The sequence below is a fragment of the Callospermophilus lateralis genome, chromosome 4, assembly GCF_048772815.1.
Source record: "Callospermophilus lateralis isolate mCalLat2 chromosome 4, mCalLat2.hap1, whole genome shotgun sequence".
Lineage (NCBI taxonomy): Eukaryota > Metazoa > Chordata > Mammalia > Rodentia > Sciuridae > Callospermophilus > Callospermophilus lateralis.
This window is the reverse complement of record NC_135308.1, coordinates 75,481,153-75,500,933: the sequence shown is the minus strand read 5'-3', so window position 1 is coordinate 75,500,933 and position 19,781 is coordinate 75,481,153. Positions and strand designations below refer to the sequence as shown.

Here is a 19,781-nt window from a genome sequence, read left to right as displayed (position 1 = left end):
ATAATTATTAACATCAGGGGAAAGCACAGAGGAGCTTCTTCAGAAGGAATAGGATTTAAACTTTGTCTTCCTCATCGTACTAAAGGAAGCTGACTCTTGAATATGGGGAAGCTGTCATCTGATATTTGTGTCAGTGATCATCTTAGAATGTGGTATCAAGAAGCTGCCTGATCAGCCAGAAATGAGGAGGTGAATGCAATATGAACAAGTGTTTGCTTAGTTAGTTGGTTGGGTGAATGTGGAACACCAATTTTACTTTTTTGCTGATGAGTTTCAAGAGCACAGTTCTTAGGAAAGACTTCTCTAAATTGCTCATTTCCCCTTTTCCTTTCCTTCCTACTTCTTGCCCTTGCCTTTTGAGTTCCTGCTTTTGTTACATCTGCTTAGCTGTATTTATATGTTTAAAGACTAACTCTCATGGTGCTGGTCCTGGCGATTGCACCTCTCTCTGTGGAATGAGTGGTTTCATGCTGTGGTTTGAATTCTCATGAGACAGTCTCAGGGGTATGTGCTTATTTATTGCTTCTGCTCTCATCCAGTTGAGAGAAAGAACAGTCTACCACCATGTTTGGATCTCATGTATAAGATGTTTTAAGGAAGGGATGGCACAGATTTTCTGAAGAAAGCAGAAGGGCTCTTTGCAGTATGGCTTCGGAAATCACTTATGCTGAAGTGAGGTTCAAAAATGAACCGAAGTCCTCAGGTACCAATTCAGATTCTCCTGCAGGTAAAAAATCATTTTCTGGTGATCAGAGTTAGTGATGTGGTGAAGGAGTAAGGGAAGGTTTATAAGCAAGGCATAGGTGATGTTAGTTGCTGTTCTGTGAGTGGTTGTGTCTGGGAAACCCTGGAATCCCTGATATTTTGTTGCCTGTAGATAAGCATTAAGGGGTTGAGGAGTTGTAAAGTGGCAAAGAAAAGATTTATGATATTTTCCTTACTGGAACCATTTAGGACAAGTGTTTGTATTTCATTGTATATTCTTTCAATTATAAATATACAGCCATGTGTGTAGGAGTATATTTGTATATATATATTATGTGATATATATATATATATATATATATATATATATATATATATATATATATATATATATATATATAAATTTTTTTTTTTTCCACCAAACTGAAATCACCCAGTGCTGAGGCTCTCATAAATGGTGGGCAAGTGCTCTTCTAACTGCGCTTCATTCCCAGACCTGAAAATGGTTTCTAACTATGAGATGGCAACAAGAAAGACTGATCTGCTCCTAAAAATATGAATAGTTTTTAAAGATTTATCTGCTGCAGCACATATTTTTAAAGTAAAGTTGGAAACAATCTGGAAGATTATATAAATATACAATGAAATACTGTGCAACCACAATAAATGAAGAAATACAGAGATTTGAAAAAAAATCATGATGCAGTGTTAAAGAAAATGGTAGTTAACAAATCAAGATTGATGATATGTCAATTGGGCAAAAATGCACATATGAATATACATTTTAAAAACTGATTGAGGGGCTGGGGGTTGTGGCTCAGTGGTAGAACACTTGCCTAGTACATATGGGGCCCTGGGTTCAATCCTCAGCACCACATAAAATAAAATAAATGTATTGTGTTCAACTACAATTAAAATATTTTAAAAAACTGGCTGAAAGAATATATATTAAAATATTAAGAACAGTTATTCCCAATGGTAGGAAATAGTTTTTATGTATTTTATAAAATTTCTACAGTGATCATCATTGTTTCATTCCTATTCCTATTTTTAAGTTATTTACAATCTTATACTATTAGTAATTGTGTGTCACACATAGAAAAGGAGAAGAAGATGAGGAAGAGGAAACAAGGACAGAATTTATTATTGATGAAAATTATTTGGTTTCTTCTTCAGCTCCCAAAGAGAACACTACTCCTCTCAAAAGTAATCCTGCATTTCCCAAGCTGCTTCTTGGATCATTGCTGATACTTTTCCTGCTGTTGGCAATCTTATTCTTTGTTGCTTTTATCAGTAAGTATAGCAATTCAATCAATAATCAATATCTTCCTTACATGAAAAGAAGATTTCTCTAGAAACTGACATTTAACAATGTGTTTATCTAGATAACTAAAAAAGAAAATTTCTCTAGGGAGATAAAATTCAGTTGTATCTATTGGAAATTTTGCTCTTTTTTAGGATTTAGTTACTCTCCTACAAAAATAATGGAATCCATTCTCATTAGAGAATTTGAAGAATATATGTGGGTAAACGTGTTGGTGTTATAGAGTAAAATCTTTGAGGCATCATCTCTGTATTAGGCTCTCGGTGAGGGCAGCATGTTTCCTTAGTAGCACTTATAAAGCTAGCCCTGTTTGACTTCACAGACACTTACATTTTGGGGTATGAAATAGACAAGAAGGAGATGGGAAGAAATATTCCAGAAGAGTTCTCCAATACATTATCTTCTAATTATTTCTGTTCTCCCCAAGATTGTGTGAGATTTAAAAGCCAAATTAGCAAATAGATTTTTGCATATCTTGGCTTTCAGAATTTATCAAAATTTTAAGTCATAAACTCAGCATACTTTTGGATATATATTTTAGTCATTAATTTGGTCATTCAATAAGCGGTAATGGCCTTGTACTATTTGCTAGGCACAATGTTAGAGAGCCTAGAAAGAGTCACAAATTCTGTTCTCAAGAAACTGAATAGTCAAATTAATCAGTGCTCGCTGGGTGCAGGGGCACATACTTATAGTAATTCCAACTACTCAAGATGCTGAGGACAGCCTGGGCAACATACTGAGACCTCCAAAGAAAGAATAACCAGTGTTTGCAACATTGCATGGGAAGTGTTCTGTAGGTAAGAAGTGAGCACAGGAGGTTGAGGTAAGCTTCCTGCAAGAGGTGCCATCTAGAACTGTATATCTCAAGAATGGTATACACATATTATATATTTGGAGAAATATAAGCATACATGACTGGAACATAGTGCTACTTGAAGAACTTTGAAATGAAGTTATTAGGGACAGACATGAACAGGACACAGATTATGAAGTAATGTGTACCACTATAAAGAATTTGGATTTTTTCCCCTAAATATTATTTTGCAAAGTAAATTAGTCTAGAATTTAGTGGGTTAAAAGAGCTATATATTTAGTTCCCACTTCTGAGGCTTGGCAATTTGGTTTCAGTTGGGAGTTTCCTCTGTCCTAGCTGAACTCACTCATGCATACTATGTCAGGGACTAGTCATAGACGGAGAAAGAGGATGTCAAGTGGAATGACAGGGGCAATTTCACCACATTTCTGTTGTCATTTATCAGGCTAGCCTGGGTTTGTTCACATGACCACTTACCGACTTCCAAGACTGAGGGTGAAAGGAAGCCAAGCATGTTGAAGTCTCAATTTGGAACTAGCACAGTTTCTTTTGCACATTCTATTGGCTAAATGGAGTCTTAAAGGCAGCTCATATTCAAGTAGTGGAGAAACAGACTCCATATCTTGATTGGAGAAGCTGTAAATTCACAGTGCAAATCGGTATGAATATAGGGAGTATGGAACTTTGGGGCCATTTATTCAGTGTGTCACAGTCATGGTAAGCCATTGAAAAATTCTGAGCAAGGAATTGATATGGAAAAATTATGGAAAGTTTGTTTTTACAAAGCTGTGACAATGCTCATAAACAAGCACAAAGTTGGTGTTAGAAAAAGAAGTTAGAAGGCCAATGGATAATCTTGTTGAGGCACATTGAGAGCCTGATCCAAGGAAATTGTTAGTGAAGAAAAAAAAGAGGAGGTAGTTTTCAATGATAAAGAAGATATAATCAAGGAGGCCAACATTTGATGCATATTTAGATCTGGTGATTAAGGGACCCAGAGAAATTAAATGTGACTCTAATATTCTGACCTAGTAACTTGCAATAATGAAGTCATTCAAAAAGGTAGACAACATAGGATGAGTAGCAGATTTGGTTGGAAGATGATGATCTAAGTTTTGAACACATTGAGCTGAACCTCAAATGTAATTATTTAGTAGGAGGATCATTTGTCTGTATTTCAGGAGTGAGGTTTGAGTTTTGGAAGTTATTCAAGCAGCTGGTAACACCAGGGAAAGTATTATATCACTCTGAAAGAAAACTTAGTATGAGAAGTAGGGACAGGGATAAAACGCTGGAGGACACTATTTTTTAATAGGTGGATGAAGTAAGAGGAGCTTATAAAAGAGTAGAAGAAGCAGCAGTAAGAAATATGAGGCAGAAACAGGAAAGAACGCTGTCCTAATGGGCCAAGGAACTGAACAGACACTTCTCAGAAGAGGATATTCAATCAATCAACAAATACACGAAAAAATGCTCACCATCTCTAGCAATAAGAGAAATGCAAATTAAAACCACCCTAAGATACCATCTCACTCCAGTAAGAATGGCAGCCATTATGAAGTCAAACAACAACAAGTGCTGGCGAGGATGCGGGGAAAAAGGTACACTTGTACATTGCTGGTGGGATTGCAAATTGGTGCAGCCAATTTGGAAAGCAATATGGAGATTCCTTGGAAAGCTGGGAATGGAACCACCATTTGACCCAGCTAGTCCTCTTTTCAGACTATATACCCAAAAGACCTAAAAAGAGCATACAACAGGGACACAGCCACATCAATGTTTATAACAGCACAATTCACAATAGCTAGTCTGTGGAACCAACCTAGATGCCCTTCAATAGATGAATGGATAAAAAAAATGTGGCATTTATACACAATGGAATATTACACAGCACTAAAAAATAACAAGATCATGGCATTTGCAGGGAAATGGATGGCATTAGAGCAGATTATGCTAAGTGAAGTTAGCCAATCCCTAAAAAACAAAGGCCAAATGTCTTCTCTGATATAAGTGGGGTGACTCTAAATGGGGTAGGGAGGAAGAGCATGAGAAGAAGGTTACCTCTAGATAGGGAAGAGAGATGGGAGGGAATGGGAGGGAGAAGGGGAATTGCTCGGAAGATGGAAGGAGACCCTCATCATTATACAAAATACATGTATGATGATGTGAGGGAAAAAAAAAGAAATGTGTCACATTAGATTGGGTAGAGAGAGGTGATGGGAGGGGAGGGATGGGGAAGAGGGGATAGGAAGGGCAGCAGAATAAAATAGACACTAGTATTGTTGTATGTATAAACGTGTCTGTATAACCAATGTGATCCTGCAACCTGTACACTTGGAAAAATGAGAAATTATGCCCCATTTGATTTAAATGTATGATATGTCAAGATCATTGTTTTGTCATGAGCAATTAATAAAAAAAAGAAAAAAAGTTAAGGAGAGAGAGAACTGTGGTGAAGAATTGCAAGTCATTGGAAAGATGACTAATAAGTGGTCTTAGGATGTTACTGATGATCCATTTTGAGAATGGGTTTAGCGAGATGGTAAAAGCCAAAGCCAGAATGAGGTGGGTCAAGAAACAAACAGAGTTAGGGGGAAAGAGAAAATTCAACTTCTAGTGAGTGAGTTTTAATTTGAGAGAGACATGTTCACTTAGAAGTTAGAATCAGTTGTGATGGAGAGAGTTAAAGGACAGAAGAGGAGGAGAACAACATCCTCTTGATTAATTTTGGGGTTTTGAAAAAACATTCTTCTGTTCTTTAAGGTAAGCCAGAACTGCTTAGAATTAGCAAATTCCTCCTTCTCCTAAAGTCCCAGACTGAGAAAATTATTTTTTTAAGTTGTTTTTATTTTTTGACTATTTTTTTCCATTGTTCTGTATAACATGTTGGTTTTTAAAAAATATTTTATTCTAATTTATATATGACAACAGAATGCATTACAATTCATATTACTTATATAGAACACAGTTTTTCATATCTCTGCTTGTATACAAAGTAGAGTCACACCATTTGTGTCTTCTTCATACTGTACTTAGTCCATCTCATTCCACCATCTTTTTTTACCCCTTTGTCCCCTCCCTCCCCTCCCCTCACCTTTGCCTTAACCAAAGTTTGTCTAATCTTCCCATGCTCCTCCTCCCAATCCCTGTATGTATCAGCCTCCTTATATCAGAAAACATTCGGCATTTGGTTTTTTGGGATTGGCTGACTTCACTTAGCATTATCTTCTCCAACGACATCCATTTACCTGCAAATGCCATGATTTAATCTCTTTCATTGCCGATATATATATTCCATTGTGTGTATATACCACATTTTTTTTATCCATTCATCTACTGAAGGGTATCTAGGTTGATTCCATAGTTTAGTCATTGTGAATTGTGCTGCTATAAAAATTGATGTGGCTGTATCCCTGTAATATACTGTTTTTAAGTCTTGTGGGTATAGACCAAGAAGTGGGATAGCTGGGTCAAAAGGTGGTTCCATTCCCAGTTTTTCAAGAAATCTCCATACTGCTTTCTATATTGGCTGTACCACTTTGCAGTCCTATCAGCAATGTATGAGTGTGCCTTTTTCCCCACATCCTCGCCAACACTTATTGTTGTTTGCATTCTTAATAGCTATCATTCTGACTGGAGTGAAATGAAATCTTAGCGTTGTTTTGATTTGCATTTCTCTAATTGCTAGAGGTGTTGAATATTTTTTCATATATTTGTTGATTTAATATATATCACCCCTGAGAAGTGTCTGTTCAGTTCCTTGGCCCATTTATTGATTAGTTTTCTTTTTGGTGTTTAGCCTTTTGAGTTCTTTATATACCCTAGAGATTAGTGCTCTATCTGATGTACAAGTGGTAAAAATTTGCTCCCAAGCTTTAGGCTCTTTATTCACCTCACTGATTGTTTCTTTTGCTGAGAAGAAGCTTTTTAGTTTGAATCCATCCCATTTATTAATTCTTAATTTTAATTCTTGCACTATAAGAGTCTTGTTAAGGAAGTAGGGTTCTAATCCGATATGATGAAGATTAGGGCCTACTTTTTCTTCTACTAGATGCAGAGTCTCTGATTTAATTCCTAGGTCCTAGATCCACTTTGAGTTGAGTTTTGTGCATGGTGAGAGATAGGGGTTTAATTTCATTTTGTTGCATATGAATTTCCAATTTTCCCGGCACCATTTGTTGAAGAGGTTATCTTTTCTCCAGTGTATGTTTTTGGTGCCTTTGTCTAATATAAGATAACTGTAATTATGTGAGTTAGTCTCCGTGTCCTCTGTTGTGTACCATTGGTCTACCAGTCTGTTTTGGTGCCAATACCATGCTGGTTTTGTTACTATTGCTCTGTAGTATAGTTTAATACTGGTATAGTGATGCCACCTGCTTCACTCTTCTTGCTAAGGATTGATTTAGCTTTTCTGTGTTTCTCATTTTTCCAGATGAATTTAATGTTTGCCTTTTCTATTTCTATGAGTAATGCCATTGGGATTTTGATTGGAATTGCATTAAATCTGTATAATGCTTTTTGGTATATGATCATTTTGACAGTATTAATTCCGCATATCTAAGAACAAAGCAGACCTTACTGTCTTCTTAAGGTCTTCTTTAATTTATGTCTTTAGCATTCTGTAGTTTTCATTGTAGAGGTCTTTCACTTCTTTTGTTAGGTTGATTCCCAAGTATTTTATTATTTTTTGAGGCTGTTGTAAATGGGGTAGTTTTCCTCATTTTCCTTTCAGAGAATTTGTCGCTGATATATAGAAATGCCTTTGATTTATGGGTGTTGATTTTGTATCCTACTACTTTGCTGAATTAATTTACTAATTCTAGAAGTAAATGATTTTTTTTGGGTCTTGTAGGTATAGAATCATATCATTGGTAAATAGTGCTAATTTGAGTTCTTCTTTTCCTTTTTGTATCCCTTTAATTTCTTTCATCTAATTACTCTGTTTCAAGAACTATGTTAAATAGAAGTGGTAAAAGAGGGCATCCCTGTCTTGTTCCAGTTTTTAAAGGCGATGCCTTCAATTTTTCTCCATGTAGAATGATATTGGCTTGGGGCTTCGCATAGATAGCCTTTATGATGTTGAGATATGTTCCTGTTATCCCTAGTTTTTCTAGTGTTTTGAACATGAAGGGGTGCTGTATTTTGTCTAATGCATTTTCTGCATCTATTGAAATGATCATAATGGTTCTTATCTTTAAGTCTATTGTGTGAAAATTCTTAAATGCATTTATTTGACCTCCACTCCCTTTCCACAGATTTGGCCTTCATTTGCATCTTATGTTAAGTATTGAAGGAGACTGTGGATAAGTTCCTTTAGATCCCATTATGATGGAACTGTCATGTCATCTTCTGACTCCTCATCTTTTAGCTATTCTTGGAGCTACCTAATATTTCAAAAGGAGTAGGGTTAGGCCTGTTGACTGTGGGGTCGTGGGGAAAGTTTTCCTCTTAGGCTGTGTCCAATTAGGTAATAAGACATTTGTAGATTTTGTTTCTGTGTTGAATGCAAGAAAGCAAGAGTAAAGAGCAACAACCTGGGTTGGGGCTGTGGCTCAGTAGTAGAGCACTTGCCTTGCATGTTTGAAGCACTGGGTTTGATCCTCAGCACCACATAAAAATAAATAAACCAAATAAAGGTATTGTTTCCATCTACAACTAAAATAATCTTTAATAAAAGAGCAATGATCTAATGCTACCAGGAAAATGATTGGTTTTTATTCTATTTTCCAGTTTTCTTTAACAAATATTCTCAGCTACTTGAAGAAAAGAACTATAAAGTTTCTAAGAAGACCTCGATTCATACAAATTTAAAGTGTGTAAGAAACAATTCGACCATGGAAGGTAAATTTATTGTGCCTAGAGTTTAGTTGCTGACTGTAGTATTAAGGATCCCAAATCAGTATTTATGATTTCCAGGTAGATCACACCAAGAAGAGGAGTCTCATGATAATTCTAAGCTACAAGTGTACGATACATAACACCTGAAATTCTTATACATTTAAAGTTTTCTATGCAACGCTTGATTGTAAAAAAGGATATATTGCTATTGCATTTCTTCAGCTGGTGCTTCTTTCTGAGGTTTCTGTGCAAGGCTACTGTTTTTCTCATATGTCAGTTATAACAATTTGATAAAAATGATGACGAATATATTATTGTGAATGTGAATATTTTACATTAAAATAGGCTATTTTAAAACAATTTTGTATTTACAGAAAAATTGAGCAGATAATATTAAAAGATTCTATTTTAATGCCCCCTTGCACACACAGTGCCCATTATTATTAACCTAAGTAAGGACATTTGTTATGACAAATGAACCAATATTGATGTTTTTATCACTAAACTCATGATTTTTTTCCCCTTTGGTATTAGGAATTAATCTTAGGATTTCACACATGCTAGACAAGTCTTTATCACTGAGCCATCTCTCTACCCAAAAGTTCTTGATTTTCTAAATTTTCAACTATTGTACTTTTTCTGAACTGGAGTCCCATGCAGTCCCCCACATTACATTTAGTTGTCATCTCTCTTTAAGTTCCTCTTTGCTGTGATAGTTTTTCAGACCTTCCTTGTTTTTGATGACTCTTAACAATTTTGGGAAACACTGTTCTATATATTATTGGTTGTCCCTTATTAAAAGCCGAAGTTTTCCTAATGATTATATGGGGATTATTTATTTTTGGGAGGAGGCTCACAGATATAAAATGCTATTTTTATCACATCATTTTAATTGTTTGTATTATCAAAGTAATTTTTGACTGTTGATGCCAAAGTTGATTACCCCAGGTAGTGTTTGTCAGGTTTCTCCATTGTAAATGTATTCCCTCTCCTATTTCCAGACTATAGGGTTCACCAGGAGGTTGCTATGTATAGATAATATTTTATCTAAGGTGGAGGAGTCATGCTTTCTGTTCATTAGGATGGAGGGTTATGTTAGGGCTCTCCAGAAGAACAGAAGCAATATGAATATGGATATTTATTTAAAAAACTTGGCTCATGGAATCTTGGGGGCTTGATAAGTCCAACATTTGATCTGGGTAACTTTTAGGCTAAAGATTCAGGAAGGAGTGGCAGATTGAGGCCAAAGGAAGTCTGCTAAGCTTTTAAAAGGTTATTATATTTTTCAATGGTAAAATATCCATTGTTTTACATCTTCTGTTTTTTTATTGAGTCTATTTTTTCCTTTATTTATTTATTTATTTTGGTGGGGAGTTTACTGGATTGAACCCAGGGGCACTAAACCATTGAGCCACATTCCAGTTCTTTTTATTTTAAATTTTGAGACAGGGACTCACTGAGTTGCTTAGGGGTTTTCCTTTGTTTCAAGATTGTATCTTCTTGTTGAAGTGTTTTTATCATGGCTGCTTTAAAATCATTGTCAGATAATTCTAACACTTTTGTTATCTGTTTTTCTTGTGTGTCCACTGATTATCATTTTTTACTAAACTTGAGAACTACCTGGTCCTTGGTATGATTAATTATTTTCTGTTGCGAAACTTGTATATTTTTATTTTGAGGTTTTGGAGTCTGTGTTTTATTGAAACATTATTTTTAGCTGGTTTTTTTTCTGATACCAGTCTGGAAGGAGAAAGGGGCCCTGACACATTACTGCCTGGTGGAGGCAGACTTAGCTCCTTGGCACCTGAGGAAAGGGGTCTCCTTGTTATATCTGGATGCATATGGGAGCTGCAGCTTTCATGCTGTTTCCCTTGGTTTGAAAATTTAATAACACACACATTTAAAAAATACATTTTCATATAATGCACTGATTTGCCCTCCTTGTCAATAAAGGAAAAATCTGGAGCTGTTGCCCAAAGAATTGGAAGTCATTTAGTTCCAGTTGCTACTTTTTTTCTACTGAAGCAAAATCTTGGAATGCGAGTCAGGAGAACTGCTCTAGTATGGAGGCTCACCTGGTGGTGATCAACAGCAAGGAAGAGCAGGTACTTTCTAAGAGACAATGGAGTCATGAGCCTGTCTGACTTTTGTACTTGACTTTGCTAAGAAGGGATATTGATGCTGTGGCAGAAGACTTTCCATAAGACAGATAGGAGAGTCTCCCTCAGCCTTCCCATTCCACACCTTGTACCTTCTTCAGTGTAACTAACCTACCCCCAGGGATATTGTGGCATTCAAAATGTAAGACCTGGGGGTTTAGTGAAAGGATGAAAATGTTTCTGCCTACAACAGCAGTTGGTTATTTCAATATATAACTGTTTTATGAATTATCAACTGCATAACAGAAAGGACAATTAACTTGAATAGGCAAAGTTAAATCAACAGACTCTCAATAGGCAATCAGGAATGAAATTTAAGAATGTGTGAAGTGCTGGTTGTTGTGGTGCATGTTTGTAATACCAGGGGCTTGGGAGGCTGAGAGAGGAGGATCTCAAGTTCAAAGCAATTCTCCACAATGTAGCAAGGCACTAAGCAATTTAGCAAGACCCTGTTCCTAATTGAAATATAAGAAAGGGTAGGGAGGTGGCTCAATGGTTAAGCATTCTTGGTTTCAATTTTGGGTACCAAAAAAAAATTCATGATGTTATGAAAGGAAAAGGATTAAATTTGTAAGAATTTTTTAATGCACAACTTTGAAGAGTGTTCTCTCAGTGAAAAAAAGAGGGAAAGTATGGGTGTATCTGGGTCGCTGGGCTTGACCTCCTGTGGTAGTCTGTTGGTTGGAAGGGGTGGTCCTGTGATGGAGGCTAGGCTCCACAATGGAATATTACTCAGCAATAAAAGAATAAAATTATAGCATTTGCAGATGGAGTTAGAGAAGATAATGCTAAGTGAAGTAAGCCAAAAACCCAAATGCTGGATGTTTTCTCTGATATAAAGAGATTCATAGTGAGGTAGGGAGGGAGAGCCTGGGACCAATAGATGAACTCTAGATAGGGAAGAGGGGTGGGAGGGGAAGGGAGGGGGCATGGGGTTACAAATGATGGTGGAATGTGATAATTATTATTATCTAAAGTACAGGTATGAAGACATGAATTGGTGTGAATGAATATACATTGTATATAACCAGAGATATGAAAAATTGTGCTCTGTCTGTGTAATAAGAATTGTAATGCATTCCATTATTACATATAAAGAATAAAAAATTAAAAAAGAAAAAAGAGAGAAAGTGAATTTGACATGGAATTTATTATGATTGTAGATAGGAATTGCTTCCATATTTAATAAAATTAGGGCTCACAGATGATGTCTTTGATCCTTTTGTGCTCAAAGATCTGCAGTTCTGAGGTTCCCATCTGGTTATTCCTGAATCATCTCCTTTTGTTTTCATTTCTGTGTGACCAAAAAGAGTTCAGCTGAAAAATCACACTGTACCTTTAAATATGTATAATTATTAGTTGTTAGTAAAATCTTTAAAAAATATATAAAGAAGATGGAAATGTTAACTAGGCCAATTTGATTATTATGCACTGTGTATATGTATCAAACTATCATGGTATATGATAGATTTTATAATTAAAATGATAAAAAAGAAATAAATCACCAAAATTATTTAAAAATATGTTTATTGGCAAATTATATTTACACATGAGAGTGGACTTCATTCTGTTTTATTAATACTAGTACATAGCATAATTTGGCGAATTAAAAAAATACCTCAGTTCAAGCTGAGTATCTAGAGCCTATGACTTCTTTTCTTTTTCTTTTCCTTTAGGATTTCCTCATTCAGAATATGGATAAAACTGCTGCTTATTTTGTGGGGCTATCAGATCCAGAGGGTCAAGGACACTGGCAATGGGTTGATCAGACCCCATACAACCAAAGTGCCACGTGAGTACAGAATTAGATAAAGGAATCCTGGGTCCTGGATCATGCAGGATGTTTAGAGTGTTCCAGCATCAGTTCTGAAACTAAAACATCTCACTCTTGTCCTGTTGCACACACAGTTAATCAGTTTTATTACCTTATTAAATTATCACAGAACCCTAGGAGGCACACATTATTATTCCTATTATAGAACTGAGGAAATTGAGTTTGGAGAGTATAGATAGTTCAGCTCAAGTCACCCAAGAACAATCTTTAGAACCAGGTGGATTCTACTTTGATTTTAAAAACTCATATTGATTCTCTGTAATAAAAATTCATGTTTTTAAAGATCATTATGGATTATTGTGATTTAGTATTTCTCATAAAGCAAAAATCCTAAATTTGGATACTATTACTCATATTTATGTAATCTTTAAAGGCATTTAAATACATTAGTATACTCCCATCTTTGATCCTTATATCTTCTTTGTGAAATATATAGTGCTGTTACTCTGGTCCAGTTTTTAGATGGGCAATCTGAGAATCTAAGAAATTATTTGACCTAGACAACAGGAATAAGTAGAAGATCTAGAGACTTAATTATTTCTTCAGACTTCAAAATCATCCCATTAAAAAGGGAAAAAAAGCCTATATTGATACATGAGACCATGGTGACTTCTCTTCATCATATAAGAAAGCCCCATGGATTGACAGTCACCTGGCAATAGGGCTTATGTTTAGAGGAGAGCCAGTGGGTAACTTTAGGTCAAATGTTTAGTGCAATAAGGTATGAGAAAAATGACTAATGAGGGCACAGTTATCAAGATAAATGCCAGAGGGCTGGGGATGTGGCTCAAGCGGTAGCGCGCTCGCCTGGCATGCGTGTGGCCCTGGTTCGAGCCTCAGCACCACATACAAACTAAGATGTTGCGTCCGCCGAGAACTAAAATAAATAAATATTAAAAAATTCTCTCTCTCTCTCTCTCTCTCTCTCTCTCTCTCTCTCTCTCTTTAAAAAAAAAAAGATAAATGCCAGAGGTGTTGGTGGAGGAGAAACTGCATGAGAATTGGGGAAGGTTGGTCTGGGCATATCAGATCCTGACTTCCACAAAGTTCCACCCCAGTCTCTGACCCCATAACTGACTCTAACTCCTTTAAAAGCAGTCTTGGAAGAATAACTTCATCCTTTTTCTCTATTTCAGATTCTGGCATCCAGGTGAGCCAAGTCATAGTGAAGAGCATTGTGTTATAGAAAATCATCGTTCTCCGTCATTGATATGGGGCTGGAATGACATACCTTGTAAATATCCTCAACGATCAGTTTGTGAAATGAGGAAGATCTACTTATGAATCAACACTTTTCATGGACATGTGTTTGGATTTGCATTCATTATTCTAGAGCTAGCTCATAAGTTCTTCTTTATGAAAGACATTCCATAGACATTTAGTTAGTGGTCAACTATTCCACTTTTGAGGAAATGTTAGTGTTGCATATAGAACTTATCAGTTTACTTCCATACAGAGCACCTAATACAATAATTGTGGGGGACTTTTACTTTACATACAATAAGTTTACTGCATATTATTTCTGTATCATAATGATGGTACAGAATTTTAAAAAGATACATTTTACTAAAATTCCTTTGACTGCCTCAGTAAAGAGAGTAATTGAACAGAAGTGAAATATTTAATCCTGTGTCTAGCCAGTGGTGGAACTCTTCTCTTCACTCTACCTTGTGTGGCCTGAGTGTGTTTTGGTGTCTTATTTATATTTATCTAGAGCATCTTTACATCAATGTGTGTGAACAGGTTTTATGTGAGTTTTGTGTCTAAAGAGTGATATAGAATCAGAAACCATCCTATTGATCACTAATCACTGCAAAGGATTGTAAGAAGTTGCCGCAGTTTGGCTGCAGCAAACTAACCGGGGGGCGACGAACAACTTGTGTACATTGATGCAGCAGCAGTGGGAGCCGTTTATTGTAGGACCACAGAGGTATTTATACATTCCACACAGCTTATCTTAATTAACATAAACTAGATACAGCAGTTAACCAATAAGGAATCTCCACACTTAATGGCTCGCTCTGGCCACCTCACAAACTACTCCCTCTGGCAAAATGCCAGGTGCCATCCTGACTTGTTTACAGACTCTAACAAGAAGTATTATAGTAGTTATGGTTTTAAGCCACTAAGGTTTTGAGTAGAATGTTCAGTACTGGGGAGAATCCTTTCACGAGACTAGCATTTTGTAGAAATGATAATGTTGAAGCTGGCTGATTTCTCTGAAGGTGGAGATCTGCTGAGATCTGACAACCCTCCAGAGTCCTTTAGATGTAAATTTTATTCAGATGATTTTAATTCTGAAACATGGGTTATGTTACAGTTTAAGCTCATGTGTGTGACAGTGAAAGAAAGTTTAGAGTTGAAATAATTGGGCTATGAGACCTTCACCCAATCAGGGCATTAATCCTCTGATAGGGACTAAATAAATGGTAACTGTAGGGTGTGGCTAAAAGAGGTGAGTCACTGAGGGTGCCTTTGAGCTTGGTATTTTGTTGTGGTGGGAGGAGTTCTGTTGTTTTTTCTCTCTCTGCTTCCTGGTGGACATGTCCTGAGTATGTCCTCTGCACCTTTCCTCCTCTGCACCTTTCTCCTCTGATGGTCTATTTCACTTCAGGACCAGAGCAATGGCAGCTGGCCATCTATGGACTGAGACCTTTGAAAGCATGAGCCCCAGAAGAACTTTTCCTCCTCTAAAATTGTTTTTTGTCAGATATTTTGGTCACAGTAGCAAAAAAGCTGACTACAACAGATTAGTAGTCCTTTCTTTGCCTACATGGAAATCATCAGTAGTGCACACTTGCTGGGGATGAACTCAATGATTCAAGGACAGAAGAAATAATGAGGCACAGTCCAGCTGTATTAAAGCAATTGTTCAGTGAGGAGTTTTGATGAAATATTGTGTAATAAAATTTTGGATGAAATGCTTTGGAGCAGTTAAAAATGTTGTAAATGGAATTTTTTTTAAATGAGGAACCGGCTTTGAGGACTGTGGTTCATGTTTGCTGTCTATTCATCCCTTCTCCCTCAAAAACAATATTTCAATATTGTTTAAAGTCATACTTTCCTTCTTGAAGCTCATGTGACTTGGGATGCTGTGAGTGAACATGGATTAATCCAAGTCAACAACACAGTCATACTAGTGGTTGGTTTAGGAATAGCATGAATTGTTAGTCCTGCTAAGAAATTGCTTCTTCCATTTCTCAGAGGAATCAGGGAGTGAATCTCCCTCTCCTAATGAACATGAAAGTTCCTGTTCACTACTGACAGTCATTCTGTAACTATGAGGGGCAGTAGCCTTCAAATGATAGAAACACCATGGATGACAGAGTCGAGCCATAGGAAATACCTGGCTATTTAAGTTCTTTGTGGGTCACTGAATCAAGTATTTTCACAGCATAGCCTACTATGAGGTTTTATTGTGAAGACTAATAAGTTTCTAATTATTTGTCAGATTGAGTCTGAATGGATTTAAGAAAATATATTAGTTTTAGTGACTAGATTTTATTGAGCTATAGTTTACATAAGTAAAAGGCACACACCTTCTGAGTATAGTTCCATGATTTTCTCAAGTGTATGTAAACCTGTTACCACCATGATTATTTACAATAAAGATTTCTATTATTGCCCAATGTTCCTTGTCCTGACCGTATGAGTGCAGTGTTCTGATTCCTGCTTTTCAAATTCCATATATTTTTTTTTAAAGAGAGAGTGAGAGAGGGAGAGAGAGAGAAAGAATTTTTAATATTTATTTTTTAGTTCTCGGCGGACACAACATCTTAGTTTGTATGTGGTGCTGAGGATCGAACCCGGGCCGCACGCATGCCAGGCGAGCATGCTACCGCTTGAGCCACATCCCCAGCCCCTCAAATTCCATATTAAACAGATAATAAAGTTTGCTTTTTCTTTTTACTTTCTTTATCTCAGTATGTTTGTGAAATTCTCCTAAGTTTTTTGTATTATTTCATTGATAGATTCAATTTTTTGTGGAATTGTGTTTCATTGTAACAAGATCTGTAACATGATTTGTTTATCTGATTTGCTGTTGGGTAAGCTTTGAATTATTTCTATATCTTATCTATTGTGAATAAAGCTTCTTCTTTTACATGCCTTTTTGTGTAACTCTGCATTTTTATTTCTTAGAAATGTGCTCAAGAATGGAATGTATCCACACCACAGTATTATAGAGAATAGTATTAGTGCCCTAAAATTTCTCTGTGTTTCAGTTACTATCATTTTCTTCCTGACAACTCCTGGAATTTACTGATTTTTATGCTTTTGTCTTTTACAGATTGTCATAATTTGGGACTACACAGATTTTTCCAATGTCTTCTTACCGTTATTAACGTGCATTTAAGATTCCTCCATTTTATTTTATGGCATGTTGACATTTCTTTTTATTGCAGAAAATATTCTACCACAGTTTATTAATCCGTTGAAGTACCTGTTGATTGCTTCTAATGTTTGACACTTAGGAATGAAGTTTTTATTTGGCCTCCTGTGGGGTTTTTGTGTGGACATGTTTTCAATTCATTTGTCTTAACACCTAGGAACACTCTTGTTGACTTGGGTGTTAAGACTATACTGAGAACTGTCTTCCAAAGTGGTTATCATTTTGCATTTGACCAGCCATGAATCAAAGTGTTCCTTTGTTACCTTTCCTTGCCAGAATTTGGAATTTTAGTGTTATGGATATTGTCCATTAATATGTGTGCTGTGGTGTCTAATTTTTAAAATGTTTTCCTCCCTATTAATTACAATGTAAGCTGCTTTGAGTGCAGTGACTTTGATTTATTTACTGTTGAGTCCTCAGACATAACATAGTATCTAGCCCCAAGTCATCATGGAATAAGTATTGATTGAAAGAGAAAATGAATGTCTCTGCAGGAGTGGTAAAGAGTTGTCCATCACTGTCTGGGTAAATTTCATACAGGGTAAAATGTTAGAAAGTTTATCAAGTTTGGAAATTTAAGCCAAATCCTACATTCTAACTTTTGTCATTAATGAAGTTCATGCTGTGATGTCTGTCATATACATGCATCTATTAGGGTAGGAACAAGGGAAGAGAGGGGCATTATTTATTGGCTCCCTAAAGCCACAATCACAAGTTCCATAAAAGATGAAATAAGTAGAAATTTTCTTTTTTATTGATTTTTTAAAAAATAAATGACAGCAGAATGCAATTCAATCCTTATTACATGTACCCAGCACAATTTTTCATATCTATGGTTGTAAATAAAGTATATTGACTCCAATTCATGTCTTCATACATGTACTTTGAATGATAATGTCTATCACATTCCACCATCAGAAGTTTTCATTTTAAAAATTTAGATTTAATTTATGTTTAAAGGATACATAAATCATCAAATTGTATATATTATGGAGTACTATGTAATTTTTCAACATATGTATGCATAGTGTAGTGTTTACATCAAGTTAAACATATCTGTCTCCTCAAACATTTGTCAGTTCTTCATGTAAAAACAGTCAAAATCCTTCTTTTTTATTAAAAAATTTTTTTAGTTGTAGATGGACACAATACCTTTATCTATTTACTGTTATGTGGTACTGAGGATTGAACTCTGTACCTCACACATGCAAGGGAAGAGCTCTACCACTGAGCCACAACCACAGCCATCAAAAAAATTTTTTTCTAGCTTATTTTTATTCATGCATTGTAATCGAGGGCACAGAGTGTTGTCTGCTTTCAAGATCAGAGCTGTACTGCAGATGTTAGCAGAGGGGCAGCCTGACAAGTGAAGATGTTGCTGACTTCCCAGCAGAAACCTGAGAACACTAGATGTATGGGATCCTCTATTCAGTCTCCCAGATTCATGAGGTAAAGCTGTTTTTAAAAAAGTCATATGAAAATTGTTTTTCAGAAGTAGCATTACCCAATCTGTCCTAAAGGAGCATGCGTTAGTGACAGATAGTAGGACTTTATTTCATTGTAATACTAAAATCTCCATGCAGGGAAAACCTGAAGGCTCATTTCCATAACATGGAAAGTATAAGGAAGCATGCTGTCAGACTTCCTTGTGCAGGAAAGTCCCCACTCACATTTGTGATGATGTCTTCTCTCTAGCAGGTCTTGCATTCCCTGCCAAATAAACTGCAGCTTGCTCTGGCAGACAGCAGGGCTTTAGGAGCAATTCCCCATTTGCAAACAAATTTGGCTCCATGTCATCACTGTTCTTGGTGTATGTTCTGCCTGGATTCTCTTCAAGAGGTGGATCCATTAAGTTGGGTCACACAGTCATTGTTCAAGGAAGTGGAAGAATTTTGGTGTGTGTAGAGGGGAGCTGTCACAGCCCACTGTCCCTAAGCTCTGGATTCTTGCTGCTTATGGGGAAGGTGCAGAATGCAAAAGTTGGTCAAGTGGCAAGTACAGATCCTCAGCTTCACTGAAGTGCTTCAGGCTGGCTTTGGTGCAGCAACCTCAGGGATGTGCAATCATTTCTCCTGCTCACCTTCTGAACCCAGGCACAGAATTTACTGCTGCAGCTGCTGCAGGAACTTGGCCACTTGTAGCATGATTTCTGTTGCAAGGACAGTACCCGCAGCAGCATTCCCATCCCTCTTCCTGGAGACCAGACTCTTTCTCAAAAAACAGGGCCAGAACTGAGCTTTGGGGCTCTGGTTCTACTTTGGGCTGCTGTTGCCCACACAACATTCCACTGGAAAGGCCCCTCTCAGGGAGGTCAGATCATAATCAGGACTGGTTATATTCAAAGGGCACAGGTCCTGGAATCTTTAAACTTAACAACTGTGTCCACAGGAGCTTCATTATGTCTCCAGGTGTCTTGGTTTGTCCAGGTTTCATAGCCTAATTTTTAATTTAAAATCAGTTATTGAATACTTCCAGTGATTTTATCCTTTAATTCTAAACTTTCTTCAATAATATCATTTTTTATTATTATTATTAATTTTTATTGTTGGTTGTTCAAAACATTACATAGTTCTTGATATATCATATTTCACACTTTGATTCAAGTGGGATATGAACTCCCATTTTTACCCCGTATACAGATTGCAGAATCACATCAGTTACACATCCATTGATTTACATATTGCCATACTAGTGTCTGTTGTATTCTGCTGCCT

The 19,781-nt window shown here is 36.4% G+C and overlaps 1 protein-coding gene across 1 annotated transcript; it reads left to right on the top strand.

Annotated features, from left to right (window-relative positions):
* The first annotated feature begins 436 nt into the window (after positions 1 to 436).
* On the top strand, positions 437 to 16,677 carry LOC143396676 (C-type lectin domain family 4 member A-like). The gene is made up of 6 exons (XM_076852621.1): positions 437 to 727; positions 1,882 to 1,998; positions 8,577 to 8,687; positions 10,638 to 10,789; positions 12,520 to 12,635; positions 13,814 to 16,677. Exons 1-6 carry the CDS (start codon positions 646 to 648, stop codon positions 13,959 to 13,961), a joined length of 726 nt encoding a protein of 241 aa, XP_076708736.1. The 5' UTR covers positions 437 to 645; the 3' UTR covers positions 13,962 to 16,677.
* Positions 16,678 to 19,781: the final 3,104 nt, after the last annotated feature.

What these genes read in the sequence shown, in the direction of transcription:
- LOC143396676 (XM_076852621.1), top strand. Translation starts at nt 646, where the DNA reads ATGGCTTCGGAAATCACTTATGCTGAAGTGAGGTTCAAAAATGAACCG. An exon ending in AAACAATTCGACCATGGAAG is followed by an intron (nt 8,688 to 10,637) that starts GTAAATTTATTG and finishes TTGTCAATAAAG; the next exon opens with GAAAAATCTGGAGCTGTTGC. An exon ending in TCAACAGCAAGGAAGAGCAG is followed by an intron (nt 10,790 to 12,519) that starts GTACTTTCTAAG and finishes CTTTTCCTTTAG; the next exon opens with GATTTCCTCATTCAGAATAT.